Below are 23558 nucleotides of genomic sequence, written 5' to 3' on the forward strand. Positions count from 1 at the left end.
TGTATGGAGGCAGCGTCCCCCCTGCGGTGTAGTGTATGGAGGCCGTGTCCCGTGTTCCACAGTGTAGTGTATGGAGGCAGTGTCCCCCCTGCGGTGTAGTGTATGGAGGCAGTGTCCCCCCTGCGGTGTAGTGTATGGAGGCAGTGTCCCCCCTGCGCTTTAGTGTATGGAGGCTGTGTCCCGTGCTCCACAGTGTATGGGAGGCTGTGCTCCGTAGTGTATGGAGGCAGTGTCCCCCCCCTGCAGTGTAGTGTATGGAGGCAGTGTCCCCCCTGCGGTGCAGTGTATGGAAGCAGTGTCCCCCCCTGCGGTGTAGTGTATGGAGGCAGTGTCCCCCCCTGCGGTGTAGTGTATGGAGGCAGTGTCCCCCCTGCGGTGTAGTGTATGGAGGCAGCGTCCCCCCTGCGGTGTAGTGTATGGAGGCAGCGTCCCCCCTGCGGTTTAGTGTATGGAGGCAGCGTCCCCCCTGCGGTGTAGTGTATGGAGGCAGCGTCCCTGCGGTGTAGTGTATGGAGGCCGTGTCCAGTGTTCCACAGTGCAGCGTATGGAGGCAGTGTCCCCCTCTGCGGTGTAGTGTATGGAGGCAGCGTCCCCCCTGAGGTGTAGTGTATGGAGGCAGTGTCCCCCCTGAGGTGTAGTGTATGGAGGCAGTGTCCCCCCTGCAGTGTAGTGTATGGAGGCAGTGTCCCCCCTGCGGTGTAGTGTATGGAGGCAGTGTCCCCCCTGCGGTGTAGTGTATGGAGGCAGCGTCCCCCCTGCGGTGTAGTGTATGGAGGCAGCGTCCCCCCTGCGGTGTAGTGTATGGAGGCAGCGTCCCCCCTGCGGTGTAGTGTATGGAGGCAGTGTCCCGCCTGCGGTGTAGTGTATAGAGGCAGTGTCCCCCATGCGGTGTAGTGTATGGAGGCAGCGTCCCCCCTGCGGTGTAGTGTATGGAGGCCGTGCTCCGTAGTGTATGGAGACAGTGTCCCCCCTGCGGTGTAGTGTATGGAGGCAGCATCCCCCCTGCGGTGTAGTGTATGGAGGCCGTGTCCAGTGTTCCACAGTGTAGTGTATGGAGGCAGCGTCACCCCTGCGGTGTAATGTATGGAGGCAGCGTCCCCCCTGCGGTGTAGTGTATGGAGGCAGCGTCCCCCCCTGCGGTGTAGTGTATGGAGGTAGCGTCCCCACCTACGGTGTAGTGTATGGAGGCAGCGTCCCCACCTACGGTGTAGTGTATGGAGTCAGCGTCCCCCCCTGCGGTGTAGTGTATGGAGGCAGCGTCCCCGCTGGGTGTAGTGTATGGAGGCAGCGTCCCCCCTGCGGTGTAGAGTATGGAGGCAGCGTCCCCCCTGCGGTGTAGCGTATGGAGGCAGCGTCCCCCTTGCGGTGTAGCGTATGGAGGCAGCGTCCCCCCTGCGGTGTAGCGTATGGAGGCAGCGTCCCCCCCTGCGGTGTAGCGTATGGAGGCAGCGCCCCCCCCTGCGGTGTAGCGTATGGAGGCAGCGTCCCCCCTGCGGTGTAGCGTATGGAGGCAGCGTCCCCCCTGCGGTGTAGCGTATGGAGGCAGCGTCCCCCCTGCGGTGTAGCGTATGGAGGCAGCGTCCCCCCCTGCGGTGTAGCGTATGGAGGCAGCGCCCCCCCCTGCGGTGTAGCGTATGGAGGCAGCGCCCCCCCCTGCGGTGTAGCGTATGGAGGCAGCGTCCCCCCTGAGGTGTAGCGTATGGAGGCAGCGTCCCCCCTGCGGTGTAGCGTATGGAGGCAGCGTCCACCCTGCGGTGTAGTGTATGGAGGCAGCGTCCCCCCTGCGGTGTAGTGTATGGAGGCAGTGTCCCCCCCTGCGGTGTAGTGTATGGAGGCAGCGTCCCCCCTGCGGTGTAGTGTATGGAGGCAGCTTCCCCCCTGCGGTGTAGTGTATGGAGGCAGCGTCCCCCCTGCGGTGTAGTGTATGGAGGCAGCGTCCCCCCTGCGGTGTAGTGTATGGAAGCAGTGTCCCCCCCTGCGGTGTAGTGTATGGAGGCAGTGTCCCCCCTGCGGTGTAGTGTATGGAGGCAGCGTCCCCCTTGCCGTGTAGTGTATGGAGGCAGCGTCCCCCCTGCGGTGTAGTGTATGGAGGCAGCGTCCCCCCTGCGGTGTAGTGTATGGAAGCAGTGTCCCCCCCTGCGGTGTAGTGTATGGAGGCAGTGTCCCCCCTGCGGTGTAGTGTATGGAGGCAGCGTCCCCCTTGCCGTGTAGTGTATGGAGGCAGTGTCCCCCCCTGCGGTGTAGTGTATGGAGGCAGTGTCCCCCCTGCGGTGTAGTGTATGGAGGCAGTGTCCCCCCTGCGGTGTAGTGTATGGAGGCAGCGTCCCCCCTGCGGTGTAGTGTATGGAGGTAGTGTCCCCACAGCGGTGTAGTGTATGGAGGCAGCATCCCCGCAGCGGTGTAGTGTATGGAGGCAGCGTCCCCCCTGCGGTGTAGTGTATGGAGGCACTGTCCCCCCTGCGGTGTAGTGTATGGAGGCCGTGTCCCGTGCTCCACAGTGTATGGGAGGCTGTGCTCCGTAGTGTATGGAGGCAGCGCCCCCCCTGCGGTGTAGTGTATGGAGGCAGCGTCCCCCCTGCGGTGTAGTGTATGGAGGAAGTGTCCCCCCTGCGGTGTAGTGAATGGAGGCAGTGTCCCCCCCTGCGGTGTAGTGTATGGAGGCAGTGTCCCCCCTGCGGTGTAGTGTATGGAGGCCGTGTCCCCCCTGCGGTGTAGTGTATGGAGGCAGCGTCCCCCCTGCGGTGTAGTGTCTGGAGGCAGCGTCCCCCCTGCGGTGTAGTGTATGGAGGCAGTGTCCCGCCTGCGGTGTAGTGTATGGAGGCAGTGTCCCCCCTGCGGTGTAGTGTATGGAAGCAGTGTCCCCCCTGCGGTGTAGTGTATGGAGGCAGCGTCCCCCCTGCGGTGTAGTGTATGGAGGCAGCGTCCCCCCTGCGGTGTAGTGTATGGAGGCAGCGTCTCCCCTGCGGTGTAGTGTATGGAGGCCGTGTCCAGTGTTCCACAGTGCAGCGTATGGAGGCAGTGTCCCCTCCTGCGGTGTAGCGTATGGAGGCAGCGTCCCCCCTGAGGTGTAGTGTATGGAGGCAGCGTCCCCCCTGAGGTGTAGTGTATGGAGGCAGTGTCCCCCCTGAGGTGTAGTGTATGGAGGCAGTGTCCCCCCTGCAGTGTAGTGTATGGAGGCAGTGTCCCCCCTGCGGTGTAGTGTATGGAGGCAGTGTCCCCCCTGCGGTGTAGTGTATGGAGGCAGCGTCCCCCCTGCGGTGTAGTGTATGGAGGCAGCGTCCCCCCTGCGGTGTAGTGTATGGAAGCAGTGTCCCCCCCTGCGGTGTAGTGTATGGAGGCAGTGTCCCCCCTGCGGTGTAGTGTATGGAGGCAGCGTCCCCCTTGCCGTGTAGTGTATGGAGGCAGTGTCCCCCCCTGCGGTGTAGTGTATGGAGGCAGTGTCCCCCCTGCGGTGTAGTGTATGGAGGCAGTGTCCCCCCTGCGGTGTAGTGTATGGAGGCAGCGTCCCCCCTGCGGTGTAGTGTATGGAGGTAGTGTCCCCACAGCGGTGTAGTGTATGGAGGCAGCATCCCCGCAGCGGTGTAGTGTATGGAGGCAGCGTCCCCCCTGCGGTGTAGTGTATGGAGGCACTGTCCCCCCTGCGGTGTAGTGTATGGAGGCCGTGTCCCGTGCTCCACAGTGTATGGGAGGCTGTGCTCCGTAGTGTATGGAGGCAGCGCCCCCCCTGCGGTGTAGTGTATGGAGGCAGCGTCCCCCCTGCGGTGTAGTGTATGGAGGAAGTGTCCCCCCTGCGGTGTAGTGAATGGAGGCAGTGTCCCCCCCTGCGGTGTAGTGTATGGAGGCAGTGTCCCCCCTGCGGTGTAGTGTATGGAGGCCGTGTCCCCCCTGCGGTGTAGTGTATGGAGGCAGCGTCCCCCCTGCGGTGTAGTGTCTGGAGGCAGCGTCCCCCCTGCGGTGTAGTGTATGGAGGCAGTGTCCCGCCTGCGGTGTAGTGTATGGAGGCAGTGTCCCCCCTGCGGTGTAGTGTATGGAAGCAGTGTCCCCCCTGCGGTGTAGTGTATGGAGGCAGCGTCCCCCCTGCGGTGTAGTGTATGGAGGCAGCGTCCCCCCTGCGGTGTAGTGTATGGAGGCAGCGTCTCCCCTGCGGTGTAGTGTATGGAGGCCGTGTCCAGTGTTCCACAGTGCAGCGTATGGAGGCAGTGTCCCCTCCTGCGGTGTAGCGTATGGAGGCAGCGTCCCCCCTGAGGTGTAGTGTATGGAGGCAGCGTCCCCCCTGAGGTGTAGTGTATGGAGGCAGTGTCCCCCCTGAGGTGTAGTGTATGGAGGCAGTGTCCCCCCTGCAGTGTAGTGTATGGAGGCAGTGTCCCCCCTGCGGTGTAGTGTATGGAGGCAGTGTCCCCCCTGCGGTGTAGTGTATGGAGGCAGCGTCCCCCCTGCGGTGTAGTGTATGGAGGCAGCGTCCCCCCTGCGGTGTAGTGTATGGAGGCAGTGTCCCGCCTGCGGTGTAGTGTATGGAGGCAGTGTCCCCCCTGCGGTGTAGTGTATGGAGGCCGTGCTCCGTAGTGTATGGAGACAGTGTCCCCCCTGCGGTGTAGTGTATGGAGGCAGCATCCCCCCTGCGGTGTAGTGTATGGAGGCCGTGTCCAGTGTTCCACAGTGTAGTGTATGGAGGCAGCGTCACCCCTGCGGTGTAATGTATGGAGGCAGCGTCCCCCCTGCGGTGTAGTGTATGGAGGCAGCGTCCCCCCCTGCGGTGTAGTGTATGGAGGTAGCGTCCCCACCTACGGTGTAGTGTATGGAGGCAGCGTCCCCACCTACGGTGTAGTGTATGGAGGCAGCGTCCCCCCCTGCGGTGTAGTGTATGGAGGCAGCGTCCCCGCTGGGTGTAGTGTATGGAGGCAGCGTCCCCCCTGCGGTGTAGAGTATGGAGGCAGCGTCCCCCCTGCGGTGTAGCGTATGGAGGCAGCGTCCCCCCTGCGGTGTAGCGTATGGAGGCAGCGTCCCCCCTGCGGTGTAGCGTATGGAGGCAGCGTCCCCCCCTGCGGTGTAGCGTATGGAGGCAGCGCCCCCCCCTGCGGTGTAGCATATGGAGGCAGCGTCCCCCCTGAGGTGTAGCGTATGGAGGCAGCGTCCCCCCTGCGGTGTAGCGTATGGAGGCAGCGTCCCCCCTGCGGTGTAGTGTATGGAGGCAGCGTCCCCCCTGCGGTGTAGTGTATGGAGGCAGCGTCCCCCCCTGCGGTGTAGTGTATGGAGGCAGCGTCCCCCCTGCGGTGTAGTGTATGGAGGCAGCTTCCCCCCTGCGGTGTAGTGTATGGAGGCAGCGTCCCCCCTGCGGTGTAGTGTATGGAAGCAGTGCCCCCCCCCTGCGGTGTAGTGTATGGAGGCAGCGTCCCCGCAGCGGTGTAGTGTATGGAGGCCGCGTCCCCGCAGCGGTGTAGTGTATGGAGGCCGCGTCCCCCCTGTGGTGTAGTGTATGGAGGCCGCGTCCCCCCTGCGGTGTAGTGTATGGAGGCCGCGTCCCCCCTGCGGTGTAGTGTATGGAGGCCGCGTCCCCCCTGCGGTGTAGTGTATGGAGGCCGTGTCCCCCCTGCGGTGTAGTGTATGGAGGCAGTGTCCCCCCTGCGGTGTAGTGTATGGAGGCAGCGTCCCTCCCTGCGGTGTAGTGTATAGAGGCAGCGTCCCCCCTGCGGTGTAGTGTATGGAGGCAGCGTCCCCCCTGCGGTGTAGTGTATGGAGGCAGCGTCCCCCCTGCGGTGTAGTGTATGGAGGCCGTGTCCCCCCTGCGGTGTAGTGTATGGAGGCAGCGTCCCCACCTACGATGTAGTGTATGGAGGCAGCGTCCCCCCTGCGGTGTAGTGTATGGAGGTAGTGTCCCCACAGCGGTGTAGTGTATGGAGGCAGCATCCCCGCAGCGGTGTAGTGTATGGAGGCAGCGTCCCCCCTGCGGTGTAGTGTATGGAGGCACTGTCCCCCCTGCGGTGTAGTGTATGGAGGCCGTGTCCCGTGCTCCACAGTGTATGGGAGGCTGTGCTCCGTAGTGTATGGAGGCAGCGCCCCCCCTGCGGTGTAGTGTATGGAGGCAGCGTCCCCCCTGCGGTGTAGTGTATGGAGGAAGTGTCCCCCCTGCGGTGTAGTGAATGGAGGCAGTGTCCCCCCCTGCGGTGTAGTGTATGGAGGCAGTGTCCCCCCTGCGGTGTAGTGTATGGAGGCCGTGTCCCCCCTGCGGTGTAGTGTATGGAGGCAGCGTCCCCCCTGCGGTGTAGTGTCTGGAGGCAGCGTCCCCCCTGCGGTGTAGTGTATGGAGGCAGTGTCCCGCCTGCGGTGTAGTGTATGGAGGCAGTGTCCCCCCTGCGGTGTAGTGTATGGAAGCAGTGTCCCCCCTGCGGTGTAGTGTATGGAGGCAGCGTCCCCCCTGCGGTGTAGTGTATGGAGGCAGCGTCCCCCCTGCGGTGTAGTGTATGGAGGCAGCGTCTCCCCTGCGGTGTAGTGTATGGAGGCCGTGTCCAGTGTTCCACAGTGCAGCGTATGGAGGCAGTGTCCCCTCCTGCGGTGTAGCGTATGGAGGCAGCGTCCCCCCTGAGGTGTAGCGTATGGAGGCAGCGTCCCCCCTGAGGTGTAGTGTATGGAGGCAGTGTCCCCCCTGAGGTGTAGTGTATGGAGGCAGTGTCCCCCCTGAGGTGTAGTGTATGGAGGCAGTGTCCCCCCTGCAGTGTAGTGTATGGAGGCAGTGTCCCCCCTGCGGTGTAGTGTATGGAGGCAGTGTCCCCCCTGCGGTGTAGTGTATGGAGGCAGCGTCCCCCCTGCGGTGTAGTGTATGGAGGCAGCGTCCCCCCTGCGGTGTAGTGTATGGAGGCAGTGTCCCGCCTGCGGTGTAGTGTATGGAGGCAGTGTCCCCCCTGCGGTGTAGTGTATGGAGGCCGTGCTCCGTAGTGTATGGAGACAGTGTCCCCCCTGCGGTGTAGTGTATGGAGGCAGCATCCCCCCTGCGGTGTAGTGTATGGAGGCCGTGTCCAGTGTTCCACAGTGTAGTGTATGGAGGCAGCGTCACCCCTGCGGTGTAATGTATGGAGGCAGCGTCCCCCCTGCGGTGTAGTGTATGGAGGCAGCGTCCCCCCCTGCGGTGTAGTGTATGGAGGTAGCGTCCCCACCTACGGTGTAGTGTATGGAGGCAGCGTCCCCACCTACGGTGTAGTGTATGGAGGCAGCGTCCCCCCCTGCGGTGTAGTGTATGGAGGCAGCGTCCCCGCTGGGTGTAGTGTATGGAGGCAGCGTCCCCCCTGCGGTGTAGAGTATGGAGGCAGCGTCCCCCCTGCGGTGTAGCGTATGGAGGCAGCGTCCCCCCTGCGGTGTAGCGTATGGAGGCAGCGTCCCCCCTGCGGTGTAGCGTATGGAGGCAGCGTCCCCCCCTGCGGTGTAGCGTATGGAGGCAGCGCCCCCCCCTGCGGTGTAGCATATGGAGGCAGCGTCCCCCCTGAGGTGTAGCGTATGGAGGCAGCGTCCCCCCTGCGGTGTAGCGTATGGAGGCAGCGTCCCCCCTGCGGTGTAGCGTATGGAGGCAGCGTCCCCCCTGCGGTGTAGTGTATGGAGGCAGCGTCCCCCCTGCGGTGTAGTGTATGGAGGCAGCGTCCCCCCCTGCGGTGTAGTGTATGGAGGCAGCGTCCCCCCTGCGGTGTAGTGTATGGAGGCAGCTTCCCCCCTGCGGTGTAGTGTATGGAGGCAGCGTCCCCCCTGCGGTGTAGTGTATGGAAGCAGTGCCCCCCCCCTGCGGTGTAGTGTATGGAGGCAGCGTCCCCGCAGCGGTGTAGTGTATGGAGGCCGCGTCCCCGCAGCGGTGTAGTGTATGGAGGCCGCGTCCCCCCTGTGGTGTAGTGTATGGAGGCCGCGTCCCCCCTGCGGTGTAGTGTATGGAGGCCGCGTCCCCCCTGCGGTGTAGTGTATGGAGGCCGCGTCCCCCCTGCGGTGTAGTGTATGGAGGCCGTGTCCCCCCTGCGGTGTAGTGTATGGAGGCAGTGTCCCCCCTGCGGTGTAGTGTATGGAGGCAGCGTCCCTCCCTGCGGTGTAGTGTATAGAGGCAGCGTCCCTCCCTGCGGTGTAGTGTATAGAGGCAGCGTCCCCCCTGCGGTGTAGTGTATGGAGGCAGCGTCCCCCCTGCGGTGTAGTGTATGGAGGCAGCGTCCCCCCTGCGGTGTAGTGTATGGAGGCCGTGTCCCCCCTGCGGTGTAGTGTATGGAGGCAGCGTCCCCACCTACGATGTAGTGTATGGAGGCAGCGTCCCCCCTGGGTGTAGTGTATGGAGGCAGCGTCCCCCCTGCGGTGTAGAGTATGGAGGCAGCGTCCCCCCTGCGGTGTAGTGTATGGAGGCCGTGTCCCCCCTGCGGTGTAGTGTATGGAGGCCACACACAGACCACAGTGCTCGGGCTGGCAGCTGTGCTTTGATGGTTACCGGCCTTTTAGTCTCTTCTTGTGGTCACTACTGCATGCGTGTGCAATGACTGATTACCCCCTAGCATCAGTGCCAGGACGTACTTTGCTGGCGGCGTTGGCACACAATTTGCACGGCCCCTGAAGGATGGTATAAATATCCAAATGGCCCTTGGCATAAAGAAGGTTCCTCACCCCGGCATAAGTGACCTGGTGGGTAGCTCTGGATTAGTGATCATTAGGTTTCTGTAGGTGGCTGTCGATGTGTTTCGCTCAGAGCCCCTGACAAAGCCACTCACTATACTGTTTGCCTACAATGAAGTGAACCGATCCCAAGTCATAACTGGGTGGGCAGGATTTCCTTCCATACCCGATTCCTTGAGGGGCTGACACAACCAAGTCACCACAGACGAGAGATAAAAGTTTATATCATTTTATTAGAAAGAAAAAAAAAAAAAAAACATTAAAACCTGGGTCCCCGCCGTGCTCGTTCTCGTGGAGGTCTAAGCCTATCATCCACTAGTGTTTCTCTTCTTGTTAGGGTGACCCCGCTGTGACGGCACCTCACCCCGGCCACCTCTGTAGTGTGGGGGCAGGCAACGCAGGGTCCCGTACATTATAGGGGCGCAGGTATCGACAATACAAAACAGCAGTCAGTGTGGCGACACGTTGGGGGGTAGACGGAGGCTCTGTACAGGGCACGCTCACATAAAATGCTTTATTTCGCTTGGTACCAGCAGGGTGTAATAAACAGAACACTTTATATATATATATATATTATATAAAAGAAATTCACATCTTCACCTAATAAAACACAGAATCGCCTGGTGCCACCTGAATTCTGCATCTCACTATATACAAGCTATGGATCCCGTAATGTACACGCTCGCTCGACCGCCCGCTGGTGACTGGGCCAGAACCAGGGGAGCCAAAAAAGTAAAAAAAACAACTAAAAAACGAAATAACTAAACGCACGCGAAGGAGCGCTGCTCCTGAGGTCATAATGAAGGAGACCAGCGTCTTGTGGAACCTGCTCAGTCTTTAGAGGGTCTATTATATATACTGTACCGGTGAGGATCTAAAACTCATCATCAATGGAAAAACAAACTACAGGAAGGGAAGTGCCTGGTCCCCACCGCTACAAGTCCTGGGGGTCTTCATCTACAGGAGAGGTAGCATCTCTAGACCAAGAAGACTAAGGGGTCCACCCTACCCTTGAGAAAGTGATCATGATAGCCCAAATGGCATGAAGTCCTGAATATTACCAGGTGGTGGAATGGTTAACAAGGGGGAACTTGGCATCAGTCTTATGGTCTATAGATCAGTGTCATCGAAGCCATAGAAGGATTCGGGGTCGCTGTCGCCCTCGAAGAGCTGGTGCAGGACCTCGAGGTCGGCGTACTCCTCGGTGGGGCTGTCACTGTCCTCGTCCTGCTCCTCGTGGTTGAGTTGCAGCTGTCCTTCCAGCAGGTCGATCAGCTCTTCTTGCATCTCGGCATTGCGCTTGCTGGTGTTGGCAGTGCCGTCGGTTCCCGGCAGGACACTGGCCACCAGGAAGGATTGCTGGACCAGTTCTGGGTGCACACTTATTACATCTAGGACCTCCGTCAGCCAGCGGACCACCAGCTGAAGCAGCACTTCAGAGCTACAGCTTTCCTCCGCCATGCCTCGGGCCTGCTCTCGCCATTTCTTGTGCAGGAGGTTGGTGACTGCTCTCCGGATACACACGTACAGAGGTTGTATCTTCGCACTGCAGCCGGCAGGGACGATGGCTGGCAGCGTGCAGGTGGAGCTGAGCAGTGCCAGGACCTCGTCTGACAGGTGTGATCGGTAACAGTCCAATACCGCCATGCCTTTGTTATTTGGTCCATCCACGTGTTTCTGCCACACAATGGACGACCACAGCTCCATGACTTCATCGTCACTAAATCCGTCTTCTCTAGTTTCTAGCCTGACACACTCGGGGACATGTGTTGCGCTCTTGAAGCTGCCGCGACAACACACCAGTGTCGGCAAGAGGCTTCCATCAGCCAAGATGGTCAGCAGGATGTCACACCATGGCTCCCCGATGCCCACCGTCTGCAGCGCAGACTCTTTCCGCTCGCTATGTAGGAGGTCCAGGTCAAGGAAGAGTGAAATTTCATCAACTGCCGCAATCATAGAGAGCTGGAGATCTTGGCTGAGTATCTGCCGCTGCACAAACCCAATGAATGTTTGGGCGTTGTCTTCCATCTCGTTGGGCAGCCGGTTGGCCACTGCGACTTTATCGTGTGTGCCTAGATTATGCCGCAGCATGAACCTCACCGCCCATTCGTAGGAGATCTTGAAACCTCCTTCCAGGGAACGGCCAATTTTGGTGGCCTTCTGGAAGAGGGTCTCTTCATTGACGGGCTGTTGCTGCTCTCTCTGGGTTAGTACCCACTCCGCCAGCTTCTCCTCCGCCTCGTTGCCCAGATATTTGCCCTCAGCCAGGTTGTCCTCGATCTCAGCCTGGAACCTCTGCAGCCAGCGGCTGATGTGTCTTGGAGAGTTGTAGAAGTGGTCGGCCGCCTGTTGTATGCCGCAGCACAAGGCGAACAGCACCACGCGAAGCTTCTTCACACTGAGCTGACTCTCCTCGCCTGCGCCAGCCTCATCATCCTCCACCTCCCCCTCCTCCACCTCACCATCCTCCAGCTCATCCACGTCTATTCTCTGCTCCTTCTCATCGGGGCTGGGGGTGTCGGACACAGGCGATACTTTCCATTCCGGGTCATCCTTTCCCTCACTTTCCTCCATAAACTGTGGACTGCTCCTGTCATTTAACTCCTCTCGAGGACCCAAGACCCTGCATTGGGGAAAATAAAGCCGGGTGAATAAGGAGAGGTCCGACACGAGCGACATGGGTCACTAGACGACATACTGCGACACTAGTCAGAGGGAAAAGTAAATCTACTTACCATGAAAGGTCTGGAGAGGTAGAACCTGCGGAAATAAAGCAGCGAGGTTACAACAGTGAGAACATATCATCTCCAGGCGCTGGAGGCGGCTGACACTTACTTGTGCACACTACAGAAGCATGGCAGTGAGTTGGGTTGAAAGCCAGATGTTTCGCCATGGCGTCGCCAATCCTCGTGACAAAGGGGCAGGAGGAGCAGGTTAGCACCATCTCATCACTGCAGAGGAGAGTTAGAGTCAGCCATCACTGAGCCAGACAGCCCCCGACGGCACGACCCTCAGCCCCCGACGGCACGCCGCTTACCTGGGCAAGCAGCTCTTGAATAGCGACTGGTACTTTGGACTCTTCCGTGGGACGTGGTTACTGAAGAATTACAGTCAGGTTATTGCAAACGACTGACAGCAACAACAGGACAATACATGTACAATGCGTCACCTTGTACCAGTGTCATCCACTCACTTGATCATGTGATTGGCGTAGGCGCGGGAGCAGCAGGTGCCGTAGCGGCAGAGAGAACAGTGCACGTAAGTGGGGAAGTGATTGTGGAAATCAGAGATGTTGAAGCGGCACTCCAGGCACGACTGCTTTCCTATGGTGACCCTGAAACCAACGTCAAGTGAGCAAAGCGTTAGCCATCTTGTGGCATGTCAGTAATGAGCTGCCAGCAATGGTGCCGGGACCCCTGGACGCACGCACAGGGCACGGACCCCCGGCCACACACGGCTCGTGAAGCACATTACAGGCGCCACCTTGTCATTCCCCCATGGATTATCATTTAGAATATAACCCTGAACAGTGCGGGGAAATAGTAAAACGTGAGGTTCCCACTCAGGGCCTGTGGGCGCCTCGTGACTGACCGTTGTGTGTAGTCTTCAGCTTCCACTGGTTCAGCTGGTGGAACGAGCGTGCTGGGCGTCATGTCTGGAAGAGGCAGTGTGGGGGTATCCGAGGACAATGGAAGCGCCCGTGAAGGTGCTCGCGAGGCTCGGATGGTTACCTGTGGGCAGAGCATTTACACTTTACCAGCTGACTGTTACTCGGGCATTACTCGTTAAAGGCACAGCGGATCTCACCTTTGTGCCCGGCTTCAGACCCTCCAGCTGACGAGGTTTGCGGAAGGTTTTGTGGTGCTGTAACTTGTGTTCGATCTTGTCTTTTGCAAAAAGAAACTGTAGCCTGCATTTATTGCAATGGTAGACGCTCTTCTTCTTGTCCGAAGGTGGAGTGACGAGACCATCACACAAAAAAGTAAAAGTTCACATTGTAAGACCCACCCAGCGTTGGACAGAGCAGGCATGCGGCGCAGCGTAGAACCACCGCCTTACCTGGTGCCGCATGAAGTGCTGCTGGAAGGCGTTGCCATTTTTAAATACCTTCATACAATAGACACAGAGCAAGTGGCGCGTGTCCTCGTGATTCAGCCGGAAATGAGTGTCCACCTCTGCGTAGATTGAGGAGCGGTAAGAACAAACCTGGAAGAGAAGAAGCGGTCACACGGAGAAGCCGGGCATCTGGGGGTGAGCACACGCCGCCATGACCCTTACCTGGCACACGTACGGCATCTCCCCAGGCTTGTGGGTGTCTTTCATATGTTGCAGGAATAGCGGTTCGCTGTCAAATGCCCACTCACAAATCTTACACTTTGCTGCAAACAAGGAGGGAAATACCAGTGTGGCACACACTACTGCCTCCATACAGACTAATGCAATGGGTAAGGCTATAACTGGGCATAGTGCCCGTTACTCACTAGTGGACTCGTAGGAGCTGTGCACGTTTTCCAGGTGACACTGTAACTGGAATGGGGTGGAGAACTGTCGATAGCAGTGCTGGCACGTGGTGTGCCCGTCCACCTCGCCATTCTGTTGGTCCAGCTCCACGTGGTGCCTCATGTGATTCATGAACCTGGAAGAAACCAGAAACTTTCAGCACTACGAGTAGCGGTGTCACACGGTCGGTCGCAGCGTTACTACTGTGCCCACCTGATATTATTCTTCAGCCTCTTGGAGCAGTGCATGCAGCGGAAGGTGGTGGCCACTTTAGGAAGCCCTTGCATCTGGTAGGTTTGACCAACATCTCGGCCATAATAGAAGTCGTCTACCAGCATGATGAGCTTGCCCTGCGAGGCGTCATCTGCTGGGGTCTCCTGGGGCTTGACGGCTGGGGGCACTGTGCCGCTGGATGCACTGGCAGACTTCTCTGGGCTGGGCTGGGCGGGCAGCTCGGAGTCAGACTTTCCTTTTTTGGAGAAGTCCACAAGGTCAGGACAGCAGTACTATATCAAGAGACAGAGAGGGACACAATGGGTGACTTATCCCATGACCACGATCACCGCGATCCACACTACTATCACATGGTGATTTCATAGGAAGGTATGAGCATTTACCATGAATTCAGGAGAACCTGACACTTACACACATGTGGCCCCGAAGAGCTTCTAAAACCCGAAATGGCGTCTGACACCTCGGGCAGTACTTCCTGGAAGGGTCGGTGTTCTCCATCTGGGCTCCGGCGGGTGCAGCTGCTGGAGGGTGTACGGGTAGATGTTATTAAGTACAGACACAAACCCTACTGTACGACCCAGGACAAACTGATACCTTTCAGTCCAAGAGACTCCAGCTGAACGCCCCTCTGTAAGGTGCCCACATTCGGGCTTGTGCCATTGTTTCCAATGGTACTGGAGAGAATGAGCTGGGTAGAGTTCTGGGTGGTGGTCTGGCTACCGCTCACTGCATTCACAAACTTCACCACATCCGTGGTTTCTCCAGGCCTCTTCACTGTCACCAGGCTTGAAATATTCACTGCAAGGCAAAAAGACAGAGCACAGCGTTAGCCAGCAGCCGGCGGTCATGAAGGGGGGACGCCAGCATCAGCCTGCGGCCATGGGAGGTGGGACGCCAGCATCAGAGGTTTGCTCTCCCATCAGCCATGACCTTTAGGACATGAAGGAGAGCGGAGATTTACAGCCCCGGCTGCAATGTCACAAGAACGCACCTCCTTCGCCTAGTGGTGGTGCGAAATACTCACCCAGCTTGGAGTTGGGATTGTTCTGGGAGATGGCCAGCGCCTGTGTCGGCTGCTGCACGGTGATTTGTCGGAGAGGCTGCTGGCTGGGCGCAGTCGTGGTGGAGGTGCTGGAGATGGGTTTGTTCACCTGGTTCTGCGACTGTGGCACCGTGCTGCGTATGGTCAGGGTGGCAGGGATGACTGTGGTGAAGGTGTTTGTGGTAGGACGCACGGGTACAGTGGTCGCCGGCCGGACCTGTGTCACCTGAGAAAACACTTGTGGAACGCCTACTGCTGGCTTCATGAACTGTGTGCCCGCTGCTGGAGAGGAAGAGAAAACTCAGGACACGCTGGGCGACCGACAGCTGATACTGGAGACTTAGCAAAGATCTGACTTACCCGGCACGATGGTGATTGGCCGGACCGTTTGGCCTTGCTGGACATTCAGCACGATGCCCACCTGATTCATGGCGTTCACCGTGTTTTGGACCGGCCTGACGTTTCGGACAGGAAAGCCCTACAATAAGGAGTACAGTCATTTTGACATGGAGGATTGTCGTCCCCTCAGTAGGTAATTCCTTTATACAGGTGCACGGTGGGAACACGTCTCACTGTGCCAGCTCGCTAGCTGCTCCTACCTGTGCCGTTATGAAGATGGGCTGAGCTGCCATGGAGTTGTTGGTGGCATGGTTGGCGTTCTGCATCACTTGCATAGGACGGAGCACAGGCTGAGTAACCATCGTGCCCAGGCCCGGAGCTGCGTTCTGGGTCAGTATGAGCGGCTGAGGGCTCTGCTGTACGATGGGTGCGGTGCCTACTGCAGGAAGACAGATTTCATGGTGACTATTACAAGGCAGCGATGCCGCCGGTGTGTACCGCTACTTACCGCTGTTATTTGTGATCAGCGTGACTACGGTTTTCTTTGTGGGGTCAGTGTTCTGGCTGATGGTGTTGGTCATGGTGGTGGCGGTTGTGTAGTGACTGCCCAGCGTCTGATGCACCACAGGCAGGGACACGGTGGCTGGCTGAAGGTTGATGGACACTACGAGAAGAAAGCACTGGTCAGACGGCACACCGAAATCCTGCTTCCCTCTATGTGACATATTTACTGATGATCACTTGGAGGCCCCTGGACTTGGTAATGAGCGGACAGCATCCATTCTCAGATGCTCCATGGAGGCCAGCGCTGGGCTGTAGCTACAGTCTCTACCCGTCGGTGCCCCCTTCATTTACCACAACTTATGCCCCATCTCTACGAGGCAACATGTGCCCGGATCAGCATCAGTCAGGAAGGCATGTGAAATGTTTTGTCCTATGAGGGTCTGGCAGCTGAGACAAGGGTCTCTGTCCGTTCATTTTACCAGACGCCTACTGAGCCCATCGCGTTGTCCAGTTGAGCACTTCTGTCCCTTTATTTTAGCGATCACTGGGGGTCTCGGCTCCTGGACAGCCACCGATATAAGCTCACCATATGTGAAAGGTTTGGTGAGAGCAGATTCTGGTGCGTGCGCCCATTCCTGCATTACCGGTGTTGGCTTTATCCAGGTAGCTGTAGTCCTCCACCACTGAGTCCTCGATCACGTCGCTGATCTTCTGCCACGGCTCCAGCTCCTCCTCCTCACACTCCATGAACAGATCCGTGTCCATGGTTCCTGGAAGATGCCAGATATTAGCAATGACAGGGCGCTGCAGAGAAAAAGAACTACAGGTCCCAGTATACAGTAAAGGATATGTAAAGTTCAGACTATAAAATTCTAATGAACAAGAACCCAACCACAGGTAAGTGCAATTCTTCATTACACAGATGACTATAGGAGGGCGATACTTAAAGACACCCCACCCCATCTCATGAAGTCAGCAATGGCACCACAGGGAAGAGAAATGTCACCTGTGTGATGGATGTTGGAGTCATGAACAACCTGGGGATGAATTCTTGTCAAATAGAATTATATCATCTAAACTTTATCCTTGCTCCTAAGACTTTCATTTGGGGTGTACTCATTTGTCAGGAAAATTACTTGTTGGCTGCAAAATAATTAATCTTGTTTGCAATCAATGGAGTACGGTGTCCACAGCATATGTTCATTCTGAACGGAAACGAAAGGCTTTCTGACAAATCGGTTGGGGTGTACTCATTTATGCTGAGCACTGTACAGATACAAATATCTGGCTTCCAAGTCTAGAAATGTGGGACAGATTATCATTTTCAGCCTCCTTCTGGGGTCCTGCACCCGTGACCCTCACTCCCTTCTACGTTACCTCTAATCACCGGTCTCGGAGTTCCCTGAAGATCTCTGAAGTTTACGCAAAACCTAAAGAGAAAAATATATCAATAACCCAGTTATACAACCGGTGCAGGACGGGTTACATCTCAGATTACTCATGTGCCCCCCTATAACTCTGATGACGCCGTTACACCCCCTCGGCTTCTCAGCAGCTTCATCAGGTCGTCACATGGAGGCTTCCAACAGTCATGAAGGATTTCCAAGAAGTGCAGAGCGCTTGTGGGCAGCTGTGGCTTCACCCTACCATAGGGTTGAGGTCAGAGATTGTGGAGGCCATGTCATCTGAAGCAGCCTCCATTCCTCTCCTTCTCGGTCGCCCTTACATCACCTGGAGATGTTCTGAGTCACTGTCCTGTTACAACACAAATGATGGTCGCACTTAGTGCAGAGCAGACGGGCTGGCGGTCTCTGCAGAACACAGCAATTTGACCATAAAGAAAGCTTCACGCAGTCTCCTCTGGACAGATGATGTTAAGATGTGTCTGCGCATCATTTATGAGGGCAGTTATCTGAGGGGCTGTCACTTTGTGGTTTTTCAGGCCGGTAACGCTGATGAACTTATCCTCTGCAGCAGAGGTAAATCTCAGTCTTCCTTTCCTGGGATGGCCCTCATGAGAGCCAATTACATCATACAATGGATGGTTTTGACGACTGCACTTGAGGACACCTTCAAGGTTCTAGCAACGTTCTGGATGACTGACCATCATGTCTTACATGGACTGTGGCTTCTCTGACTTGATCGCTTCTTGCCATATTCTGGCTTAGTACAGTTGTGGAATAGTGTCAGCCCTGTATGAAGCTGTGGACAAACATGGCCGCTTTAAAACACACCAGATTGTGGCAAACATATGACCGATAACTCAACACATGAGGTCCTGATGAGGCAACAACATGATGACGATGCTGGAGAGAAGCCGAAAAGGTGTGAAGCCATCATCAGAGAAACGAGCACAGGGGACCCTCCCCTCAGGTCACGCGGACCCCCCCGCCCACCACACGCATCACGTCGACCACACCCCCAGCGTGTCAGGTCACGCGGAACCCCCCGCCCACCACACGCATCACGTCGACCACACCCCCTGCCCACCACACGCATCACGTCGACCACACCCCCAGCGTGTCAGGTCACACGGAACCCCCCGCCCACCACACAAATCACGTCGACCACACCCCCTGCCCACCACACGCATCACGTCGACCACACCCCCAGCGTGTCAGGTCACGCGGAACCCCCCGCCCACCACCCCCTCTCCCCCCAGCGTGTCACGTCACATGCCACCACCCCCGCGAGTGTCACGTCACATGCCACCACCCCAAACCGCGCGTCAGGTCACGTGGCTCTGGGCAGTGCGATCGTAAGGTCACGTGGCCCTGGGAAGTGTGAGCATCCGGTCACCTGGTCCCCAGCTCCACAAACAGGACCCTCAGACTGTGGGGGTCTTACTCTATTGTTCCCTCTGCTCCCTCCCCCCAGCTGGTAGCTGCTGTCCATGCCTCTGCTGCACAGGTCCCTACAGGAGGCTGCGTTTCCTATAGGGGCCCTCATTCACCTCCTGTACCGGCCACCAAAACACGCTCCTCCCTGCAAAATAGTCCCCAGGAGAAACATGGCGGCGCCAGCGGAGGGCTACACCTCGGCCTGATTCGTCTAGAAGCCATTAGCCCACATTGTGCCTGGCCGGCCGCGCCGCACCTGCTGCCGCATCTCACCTCCTCCTCCTCCTCGCCCGGGATTCCTTTCCTCGGTCGTAGACCCAGTAACGGCCCGGGCTCCCTCCGCCGCCTCACACTCGCCACCAAGCGCACTGCGTACAAAGAGGGGCGAGCGGAGGAACACGGCGTTATCCACAGCGGATGGATATCCTGGCGTCATTTCCTCAACGTTTGGTGAGTGGTGGAGAGCCTGGAGCGGGCATTGACGTCACGGCCCATTGGCCCGCCCTCGCAGCATATTTCGTACTGCGCCTGCGCCGGATGTGTTCCTCCCCCTAAAGAGGGAGGGGCCTGGAATATAATACCCCCTCTGCTGAACCGCCAAATCTGCTACCACAGCCCAAATGTGAGACCTGAGAGGAGGCAGCCAGGCCCTCCACTAATAAGCAGGGGCCCAGCTGCCAGGACTAGTACTGGGTGGGCCCAAATGTGAGGAGACCAACCGAGTGCTCAATGCTGGACTTATCATTGTATGTGGTGTAGCTCCCAGCAGCCTGTCATGAGGCAGGGCGGCCATCTTGTTGCTGTGTAAACACCTGAGATGGCCGCCACGGCTCATCATTAGTGCTGCTGATGGGTGAAATACAGTACAAAATGGTCGCCGGGTGACCGGCCGGTGTGACGCTGAGGCGAGCCGGGCGTCACTATGTTCATGTTAGTACACCCACAGTGTAAGAGGTGAGAACACCGACACTGCAGAAACGTGACTGCAGAGAGGAGAGCCGTATACCACCAAGGATCTGCCGTATACCAACAAGGAGCCGCCGTATACCAACAAGGATCTGCCGTATACCACCAAGGATCTGCCGTATACCACCAAGGAGCTGTCGCATACCACCATGGAGCCGTATACCACCAAGGAGCCGCCGTATACCACCAAGGATCTGCCGTATACCACCAAGGATCTGCCGTATACCACCAAGGAGCCGCCGTATACCACCAAGGAGCCGCCGTATACCACCAAGGAGCCGCCGTATACCACCAAGGATCTGCCGTATACCACCAAGGATCTGCCGTATACCACCAAGGAGCTGTCGCATACCACCATGGAGCCGTATACCACCAAGGAGCCGCCGTATACCACCAAGGATCTGCCGTATACCACCAAGGATCTGCCGTATACCACCAAGGATCCGCCGTATACCACCAAGGAGCCGCCGTATACCACCAAGGAGCCGCCGTATACCACCAAGGAGCCGCCGTATACCACCAAGGATCCGCCGTATACCACCAAAGATCCGCCATATACCACCAAGGATCTGCCGTATACCACCAAGGAGCCGCCGGCTACAACCAGGGAGCCGCCGTATACCACCAAGGATCTGCCTTATACCACCAAGGAGCCGCTTATACCACCAAGGATCTGCCCTATACCACCAGGGAGCCATATACCACTAAGGAGCAGCTGTATCCCACCAAGGAACCGCAGTATCCCACCAAGGAGGTGCCGTATCCCACCAAGGAGCCGCCCTATACCACCAAGGATCTGCCCTATACCACCAGGGAGCCATATACCACTAAAGAGCAGCCGTATCCCACCAAGGAGGTGCCGTATCCCACCAAGGAGGTGCCGTATCCCACCAAGGAGCCGTCGCATACCACCATGGAGCCGTATACCACCAAGGAGCCACCCTATACCATCAAGGAGCCACCGTATACCACCAGGGAGCCACCCTATACCACTAAGGAGCCGTATACTACCAAGGAGCCGCCGTATACAATACCATCATAGAGCTGTATACTACCAAGGAGCCGCTCTTACAGAATTAGCCCTTGTACCACTAGATCTTACAGAATTAGGCCTTGTACCACTAGATCTTACAGAATTAGGCCTTGTACCACTAGATCTTATAGAATTAGGCCTTGTACCACTAGATTCTACAGAATTAGGCCTTGTACCACTAGATCTTACAGAATTAGGCCTTGTACCACTAGATCTTACAGAATTAGGCCTTGTACCTCTAGATCTTACAGAATTAGGCCTTGTACCACTAGATCTTACAGAATTAGGCTTTGTACCACTAGATCTTACAGAATTAGGCCGTGTACCACTAGATCTTATAGAATTAGGCCGTGTACCACTAGATCTTATAGAATTAGGCCTTGTACCTCTAGATCTTACAGAATTAGGCCTTGTACCACTAGATCTTACAGAATTAGGCCTTGTACCTCTAGATCTTACAGAATTAGGCCTTGTACCATTGGATCTTACAGAATTAGGCCTTGTACCACCACATCTTGCAGAATCGGGCCTTGTACCACTAGATCTTGCAGAATTAGGCCTTGTACCACTAGATCTTGCAGAATTAGGCCTTGTATCACTAGATCTTATAGAATTAGGCCTTGTACCATTGGATCTTACAGAATCAGGCCTTGTACCACCACATCTTGCAGAATCGGGCCTTGTACCACTAGATCTTGCAGAATTAGGCCTTGTACCACCAGATCTTGCAGAATTAGGCCTTGTACCACTAGATCTTGCAGAATAAGGCCTTGTACCACTAGATCTTGCAGAATTAGGCCTTGTGCCACTAGATCTTACAGAATTAGGCCTTGTACCACTAGATCTTACAGAAATAGGCCTTGTACCACTGGATCTTACAGAATTAGGCCTTGTACCACTAGATCTTACAGAATTAGGCCTTGTACCACTAGATCTTACAGAATTAGGCCTTGTACCACTGGATCTTACAGAATTAGCCCTTGTACCACTCGATCTTACAGAATTAGGCCTTGTACCACCAGATCCTACAGAATTAGGCCTTGTACCACTAGATCTTACAGAATTAGGCCTTGTACCACTAGATCTTATAGAATTAGGCCTTGTACCACTCTCTCTTACAGAATTAGGCCTTGTACCACTCTCTCTTACAGAATTAGGCCTTGTACCACTAGATCCTACAGAATTAGGCCCTGTACCACTGGATCTTACAGAATTAGCCCTTGTACCACTGGATCTTATAGAATTTGGCCTTGTACCACTAGATCTTACAGAATTAGCCCTTGTATCACTAGATCTTACAGAATTAGCCCTTGTACCACTAGATCTTACAGAATTAGGCCTTGTACCACTAGATCTTATAGAATTAGGCCTTGTACCACTAGATCCTACAGAATTAGGCCTTGTACCACTAGATCCTACAGAATTAGGCCTTGTACCACTAGATCTAATAGAATTAGGCCTTGTACCACTCGCTCTTACAGAATTAGGCCTTGTACCACTCGATCTTACAGAATTAGGCCTTGTACCACTCGATCCTACAGAATTAGGCCTTGTACCACTAGATCTTACAGAATTAGGCCTTGTACCACTAGATTCTACAGAATTAGGCCTTGTACCTCTAAATCTTACAGAATTAGGCCTTGTACCATTGGATCTTACAGAATCAGGCCTTGTACCACTAGATCTTACAGAATTAGGCCTTGTACCACTAGATCCTACAGAATTAGGCCTTGTACCTCTAAATCTTACAGAATTAGGCCTTGTACCATTGGATCTTACAGAATTAGGCCTTGTACCACTAGATCTTACAGAATTAGGCCTTATACCACTGGATCTTACAGAATTAGCCCTTGTACCACTGGATCTTATAGAATTAGGCCTTGTACCACTGGATCTTATAGAATTAGGCCTTGTACCACTAGATCTTACAGAATTAGCCCTTGTATCACTAGATCTTACGGAATTAGCCCTTGTACCAGGCCTTGTACCACTAGATCTTACAGAATTAGGCCTTGTACCACTAGATCCTACAGAATTAGGCCTTGTACCTCTAGATCTTACAGAATTAGGCCTTGTACCATTGGATCTTACAGAATTAGGCCTTGTACCACTAGATCTTACAGAATTAGGCCTTGTACCAATGGATCTTACAGAATTAGCCATTGTACCACTGGATCTTACAGAATTAGGCCTTGTACCACTAGATCTTACAGAATTAGCCCTTGTATCACTAGATCTTACGGAATTAGCCCTTGTACCACTAGATCTTACAGAATTAGGCCTTGTACCACTAGATCTTACAGAATTAGGCCTTGTACCACTAGATCTTACAGAATTAGGCCTTGTACCACTAGATCTTATAGAATTAGGCCTTGTACCACTAGATCCTACAGAATTAGGCCTTGTACCACTAGATCCTACAGAATTAGGCCTTGTACCACTAGATCCTACAGAATTAGGCCTTGTACCACTAGATCTTACAGAATTAGGCCTTGTACCACTAGATTCTACAGAATTAGGCCTTGTACCTTTAGATCTTACAGAATTAGGCCTTGCACCTCTAGATCTTACAGAATTAGGCCTTGTACCATTGGATCTTACAGGATCAGGCCTTGTACCACTAGATCTTACAGAATTAGGCCTTGTACCACTAGATCCTACAGAATTAGCCCTTGTATCACTAGATCTTATAGAATTAGGCCTTGTACCACTAGATCCTACAGAATTAGGCCTTGTACCTCTAGATCTTACAGAATTAGGCCTTGTTCCTCTAGATCTTACAGAATTAGGCCTTGTACCATTGGATCTTAAAGAATCAGGCCTTGTACCACCACATCTTGCAGAATCGGGCCTTGTATCACTAGATCTTGCAGAATTAGGCCCTGTACCACTAGATCTTGCAGAATTAGGCCTTGTGCCACTAGATCTTACAGAATTAGGCATTGTACCACTAGATCTTACAGAATTAGGCCTTGTACCACTAGATCTTACAGAATTAGGCCTTGTACCACTAGATCTTACAGAATTAGGCCTTGTACCACTAGATCTTACAGAATTAGGCTTTGTACCACTAGATCTTACAGAATTAGGCCGTGTACCACTAGATCTTATAGAATTAGGCCTTGTACCTCTAGATCTTACAGAATTAGGCCTTGTACCACTAGATCTTACAGAATTAGGCCTTGTACCTCTAGATCTTACAGAATTAGGCCTTGTACCATTGGATCTTACAGAATTAGGCCTTGTACCACCACATCTTGCAGAATAGGGCCTTGTACCACTAGATCTTGCAGAATTAGGCCTTGTACCACTAGATCTTGTAGAATTAGGCCTTGTACCACTAGATATTACAGAATTAGGCCTTGTACCGCTAGATCTTATAGAATTAGGCCTTGTACCACTATATCCTACAGAATTAGGCCTTGTACCACTAGATCCTACAGAATTAGGCCTTGTACCACTAGATCTTATAGAA

General features: G+C 55.6%; 1 protein-coding gene across 4 annotated transcripts; it reads right to left on the bottom strand.

Moving 5' to 3' along the window:
- Window positions 1-8838: 8838 nt before the first annotated feature.
- Window positions 8839-18559, bottom strand: POGZ (pogo transposable element derived with ZNF domain). 4 transcript variants are annotated; one of them, XM_073637339.1, is made up of 20 exons: window positions 18360-18559; window positions 16622-16673; window positions 15889-16014; window positions 15249-15404; window positions 15001-15176; window positions 14762-14879; window positions 14384-14683; window positions 13954-14157; window positions 13771-13880; window positions 13339-13631; window positions 13107-13261; window positions 12904-13004; window positions 12685-12831; window positions 12433-12564; window positions 12217-12356; window positions 11819-11959; window positions 11663-11722; window positions 11461-11576; window positions 11361-11385; window positions 8839-11248 (listed from the first exon to the last, which is right to left on the bottom strand). In XM_073637339.1, the coding sequence occupies exons 3-20, from the start codon at window positions 16007-16009 to the stop codon at window positions 9736-9738; spliced, it is 4008 nt and encodes a 1335-aa protein (XP_073493440.1). In that variant the 5' UTR covers window positions 16010-16014; window positions 16622-16673; window positions 18360-18559; the 3' UTR covers window positions 8839-9735. The 4 variants fall into 4 exon arrangements, with proteins under 4 accessions (XP_073493440.1, XP_073493441.1, XP_073493439.1 ...); XM_073637340.1 differs by having other exon boundaries at window positions 14384-14680; window positions 15001-15179; XM_073637338.1 differs by having other exon boundaries at window positions 13771-13877; window positions 15001-15179.
- Between the last annotated feature and the right edge of the window lie 4999 nt (window positions 18560-23558).

The sequence above is a fragment of the Phyllobates terribilis genome, unplaced genomic scaffold (genome assembly GCF_046119375.1).
Source record: "Phyllobates terribilis strain yellow unplaced genomic scaffold, ASM4611937v1 Scaffold_6__1_contigs__length_29720123, whole genome shotgun sequence".
In the NCBI taxonomy this organism is placed as follows: domain Eukaryota; kingdom Metazoa; phylum Chordata; class Amphibia; order Anura; family Dendrobatidae; genus Phyllobates; species Phyllobates terribilis.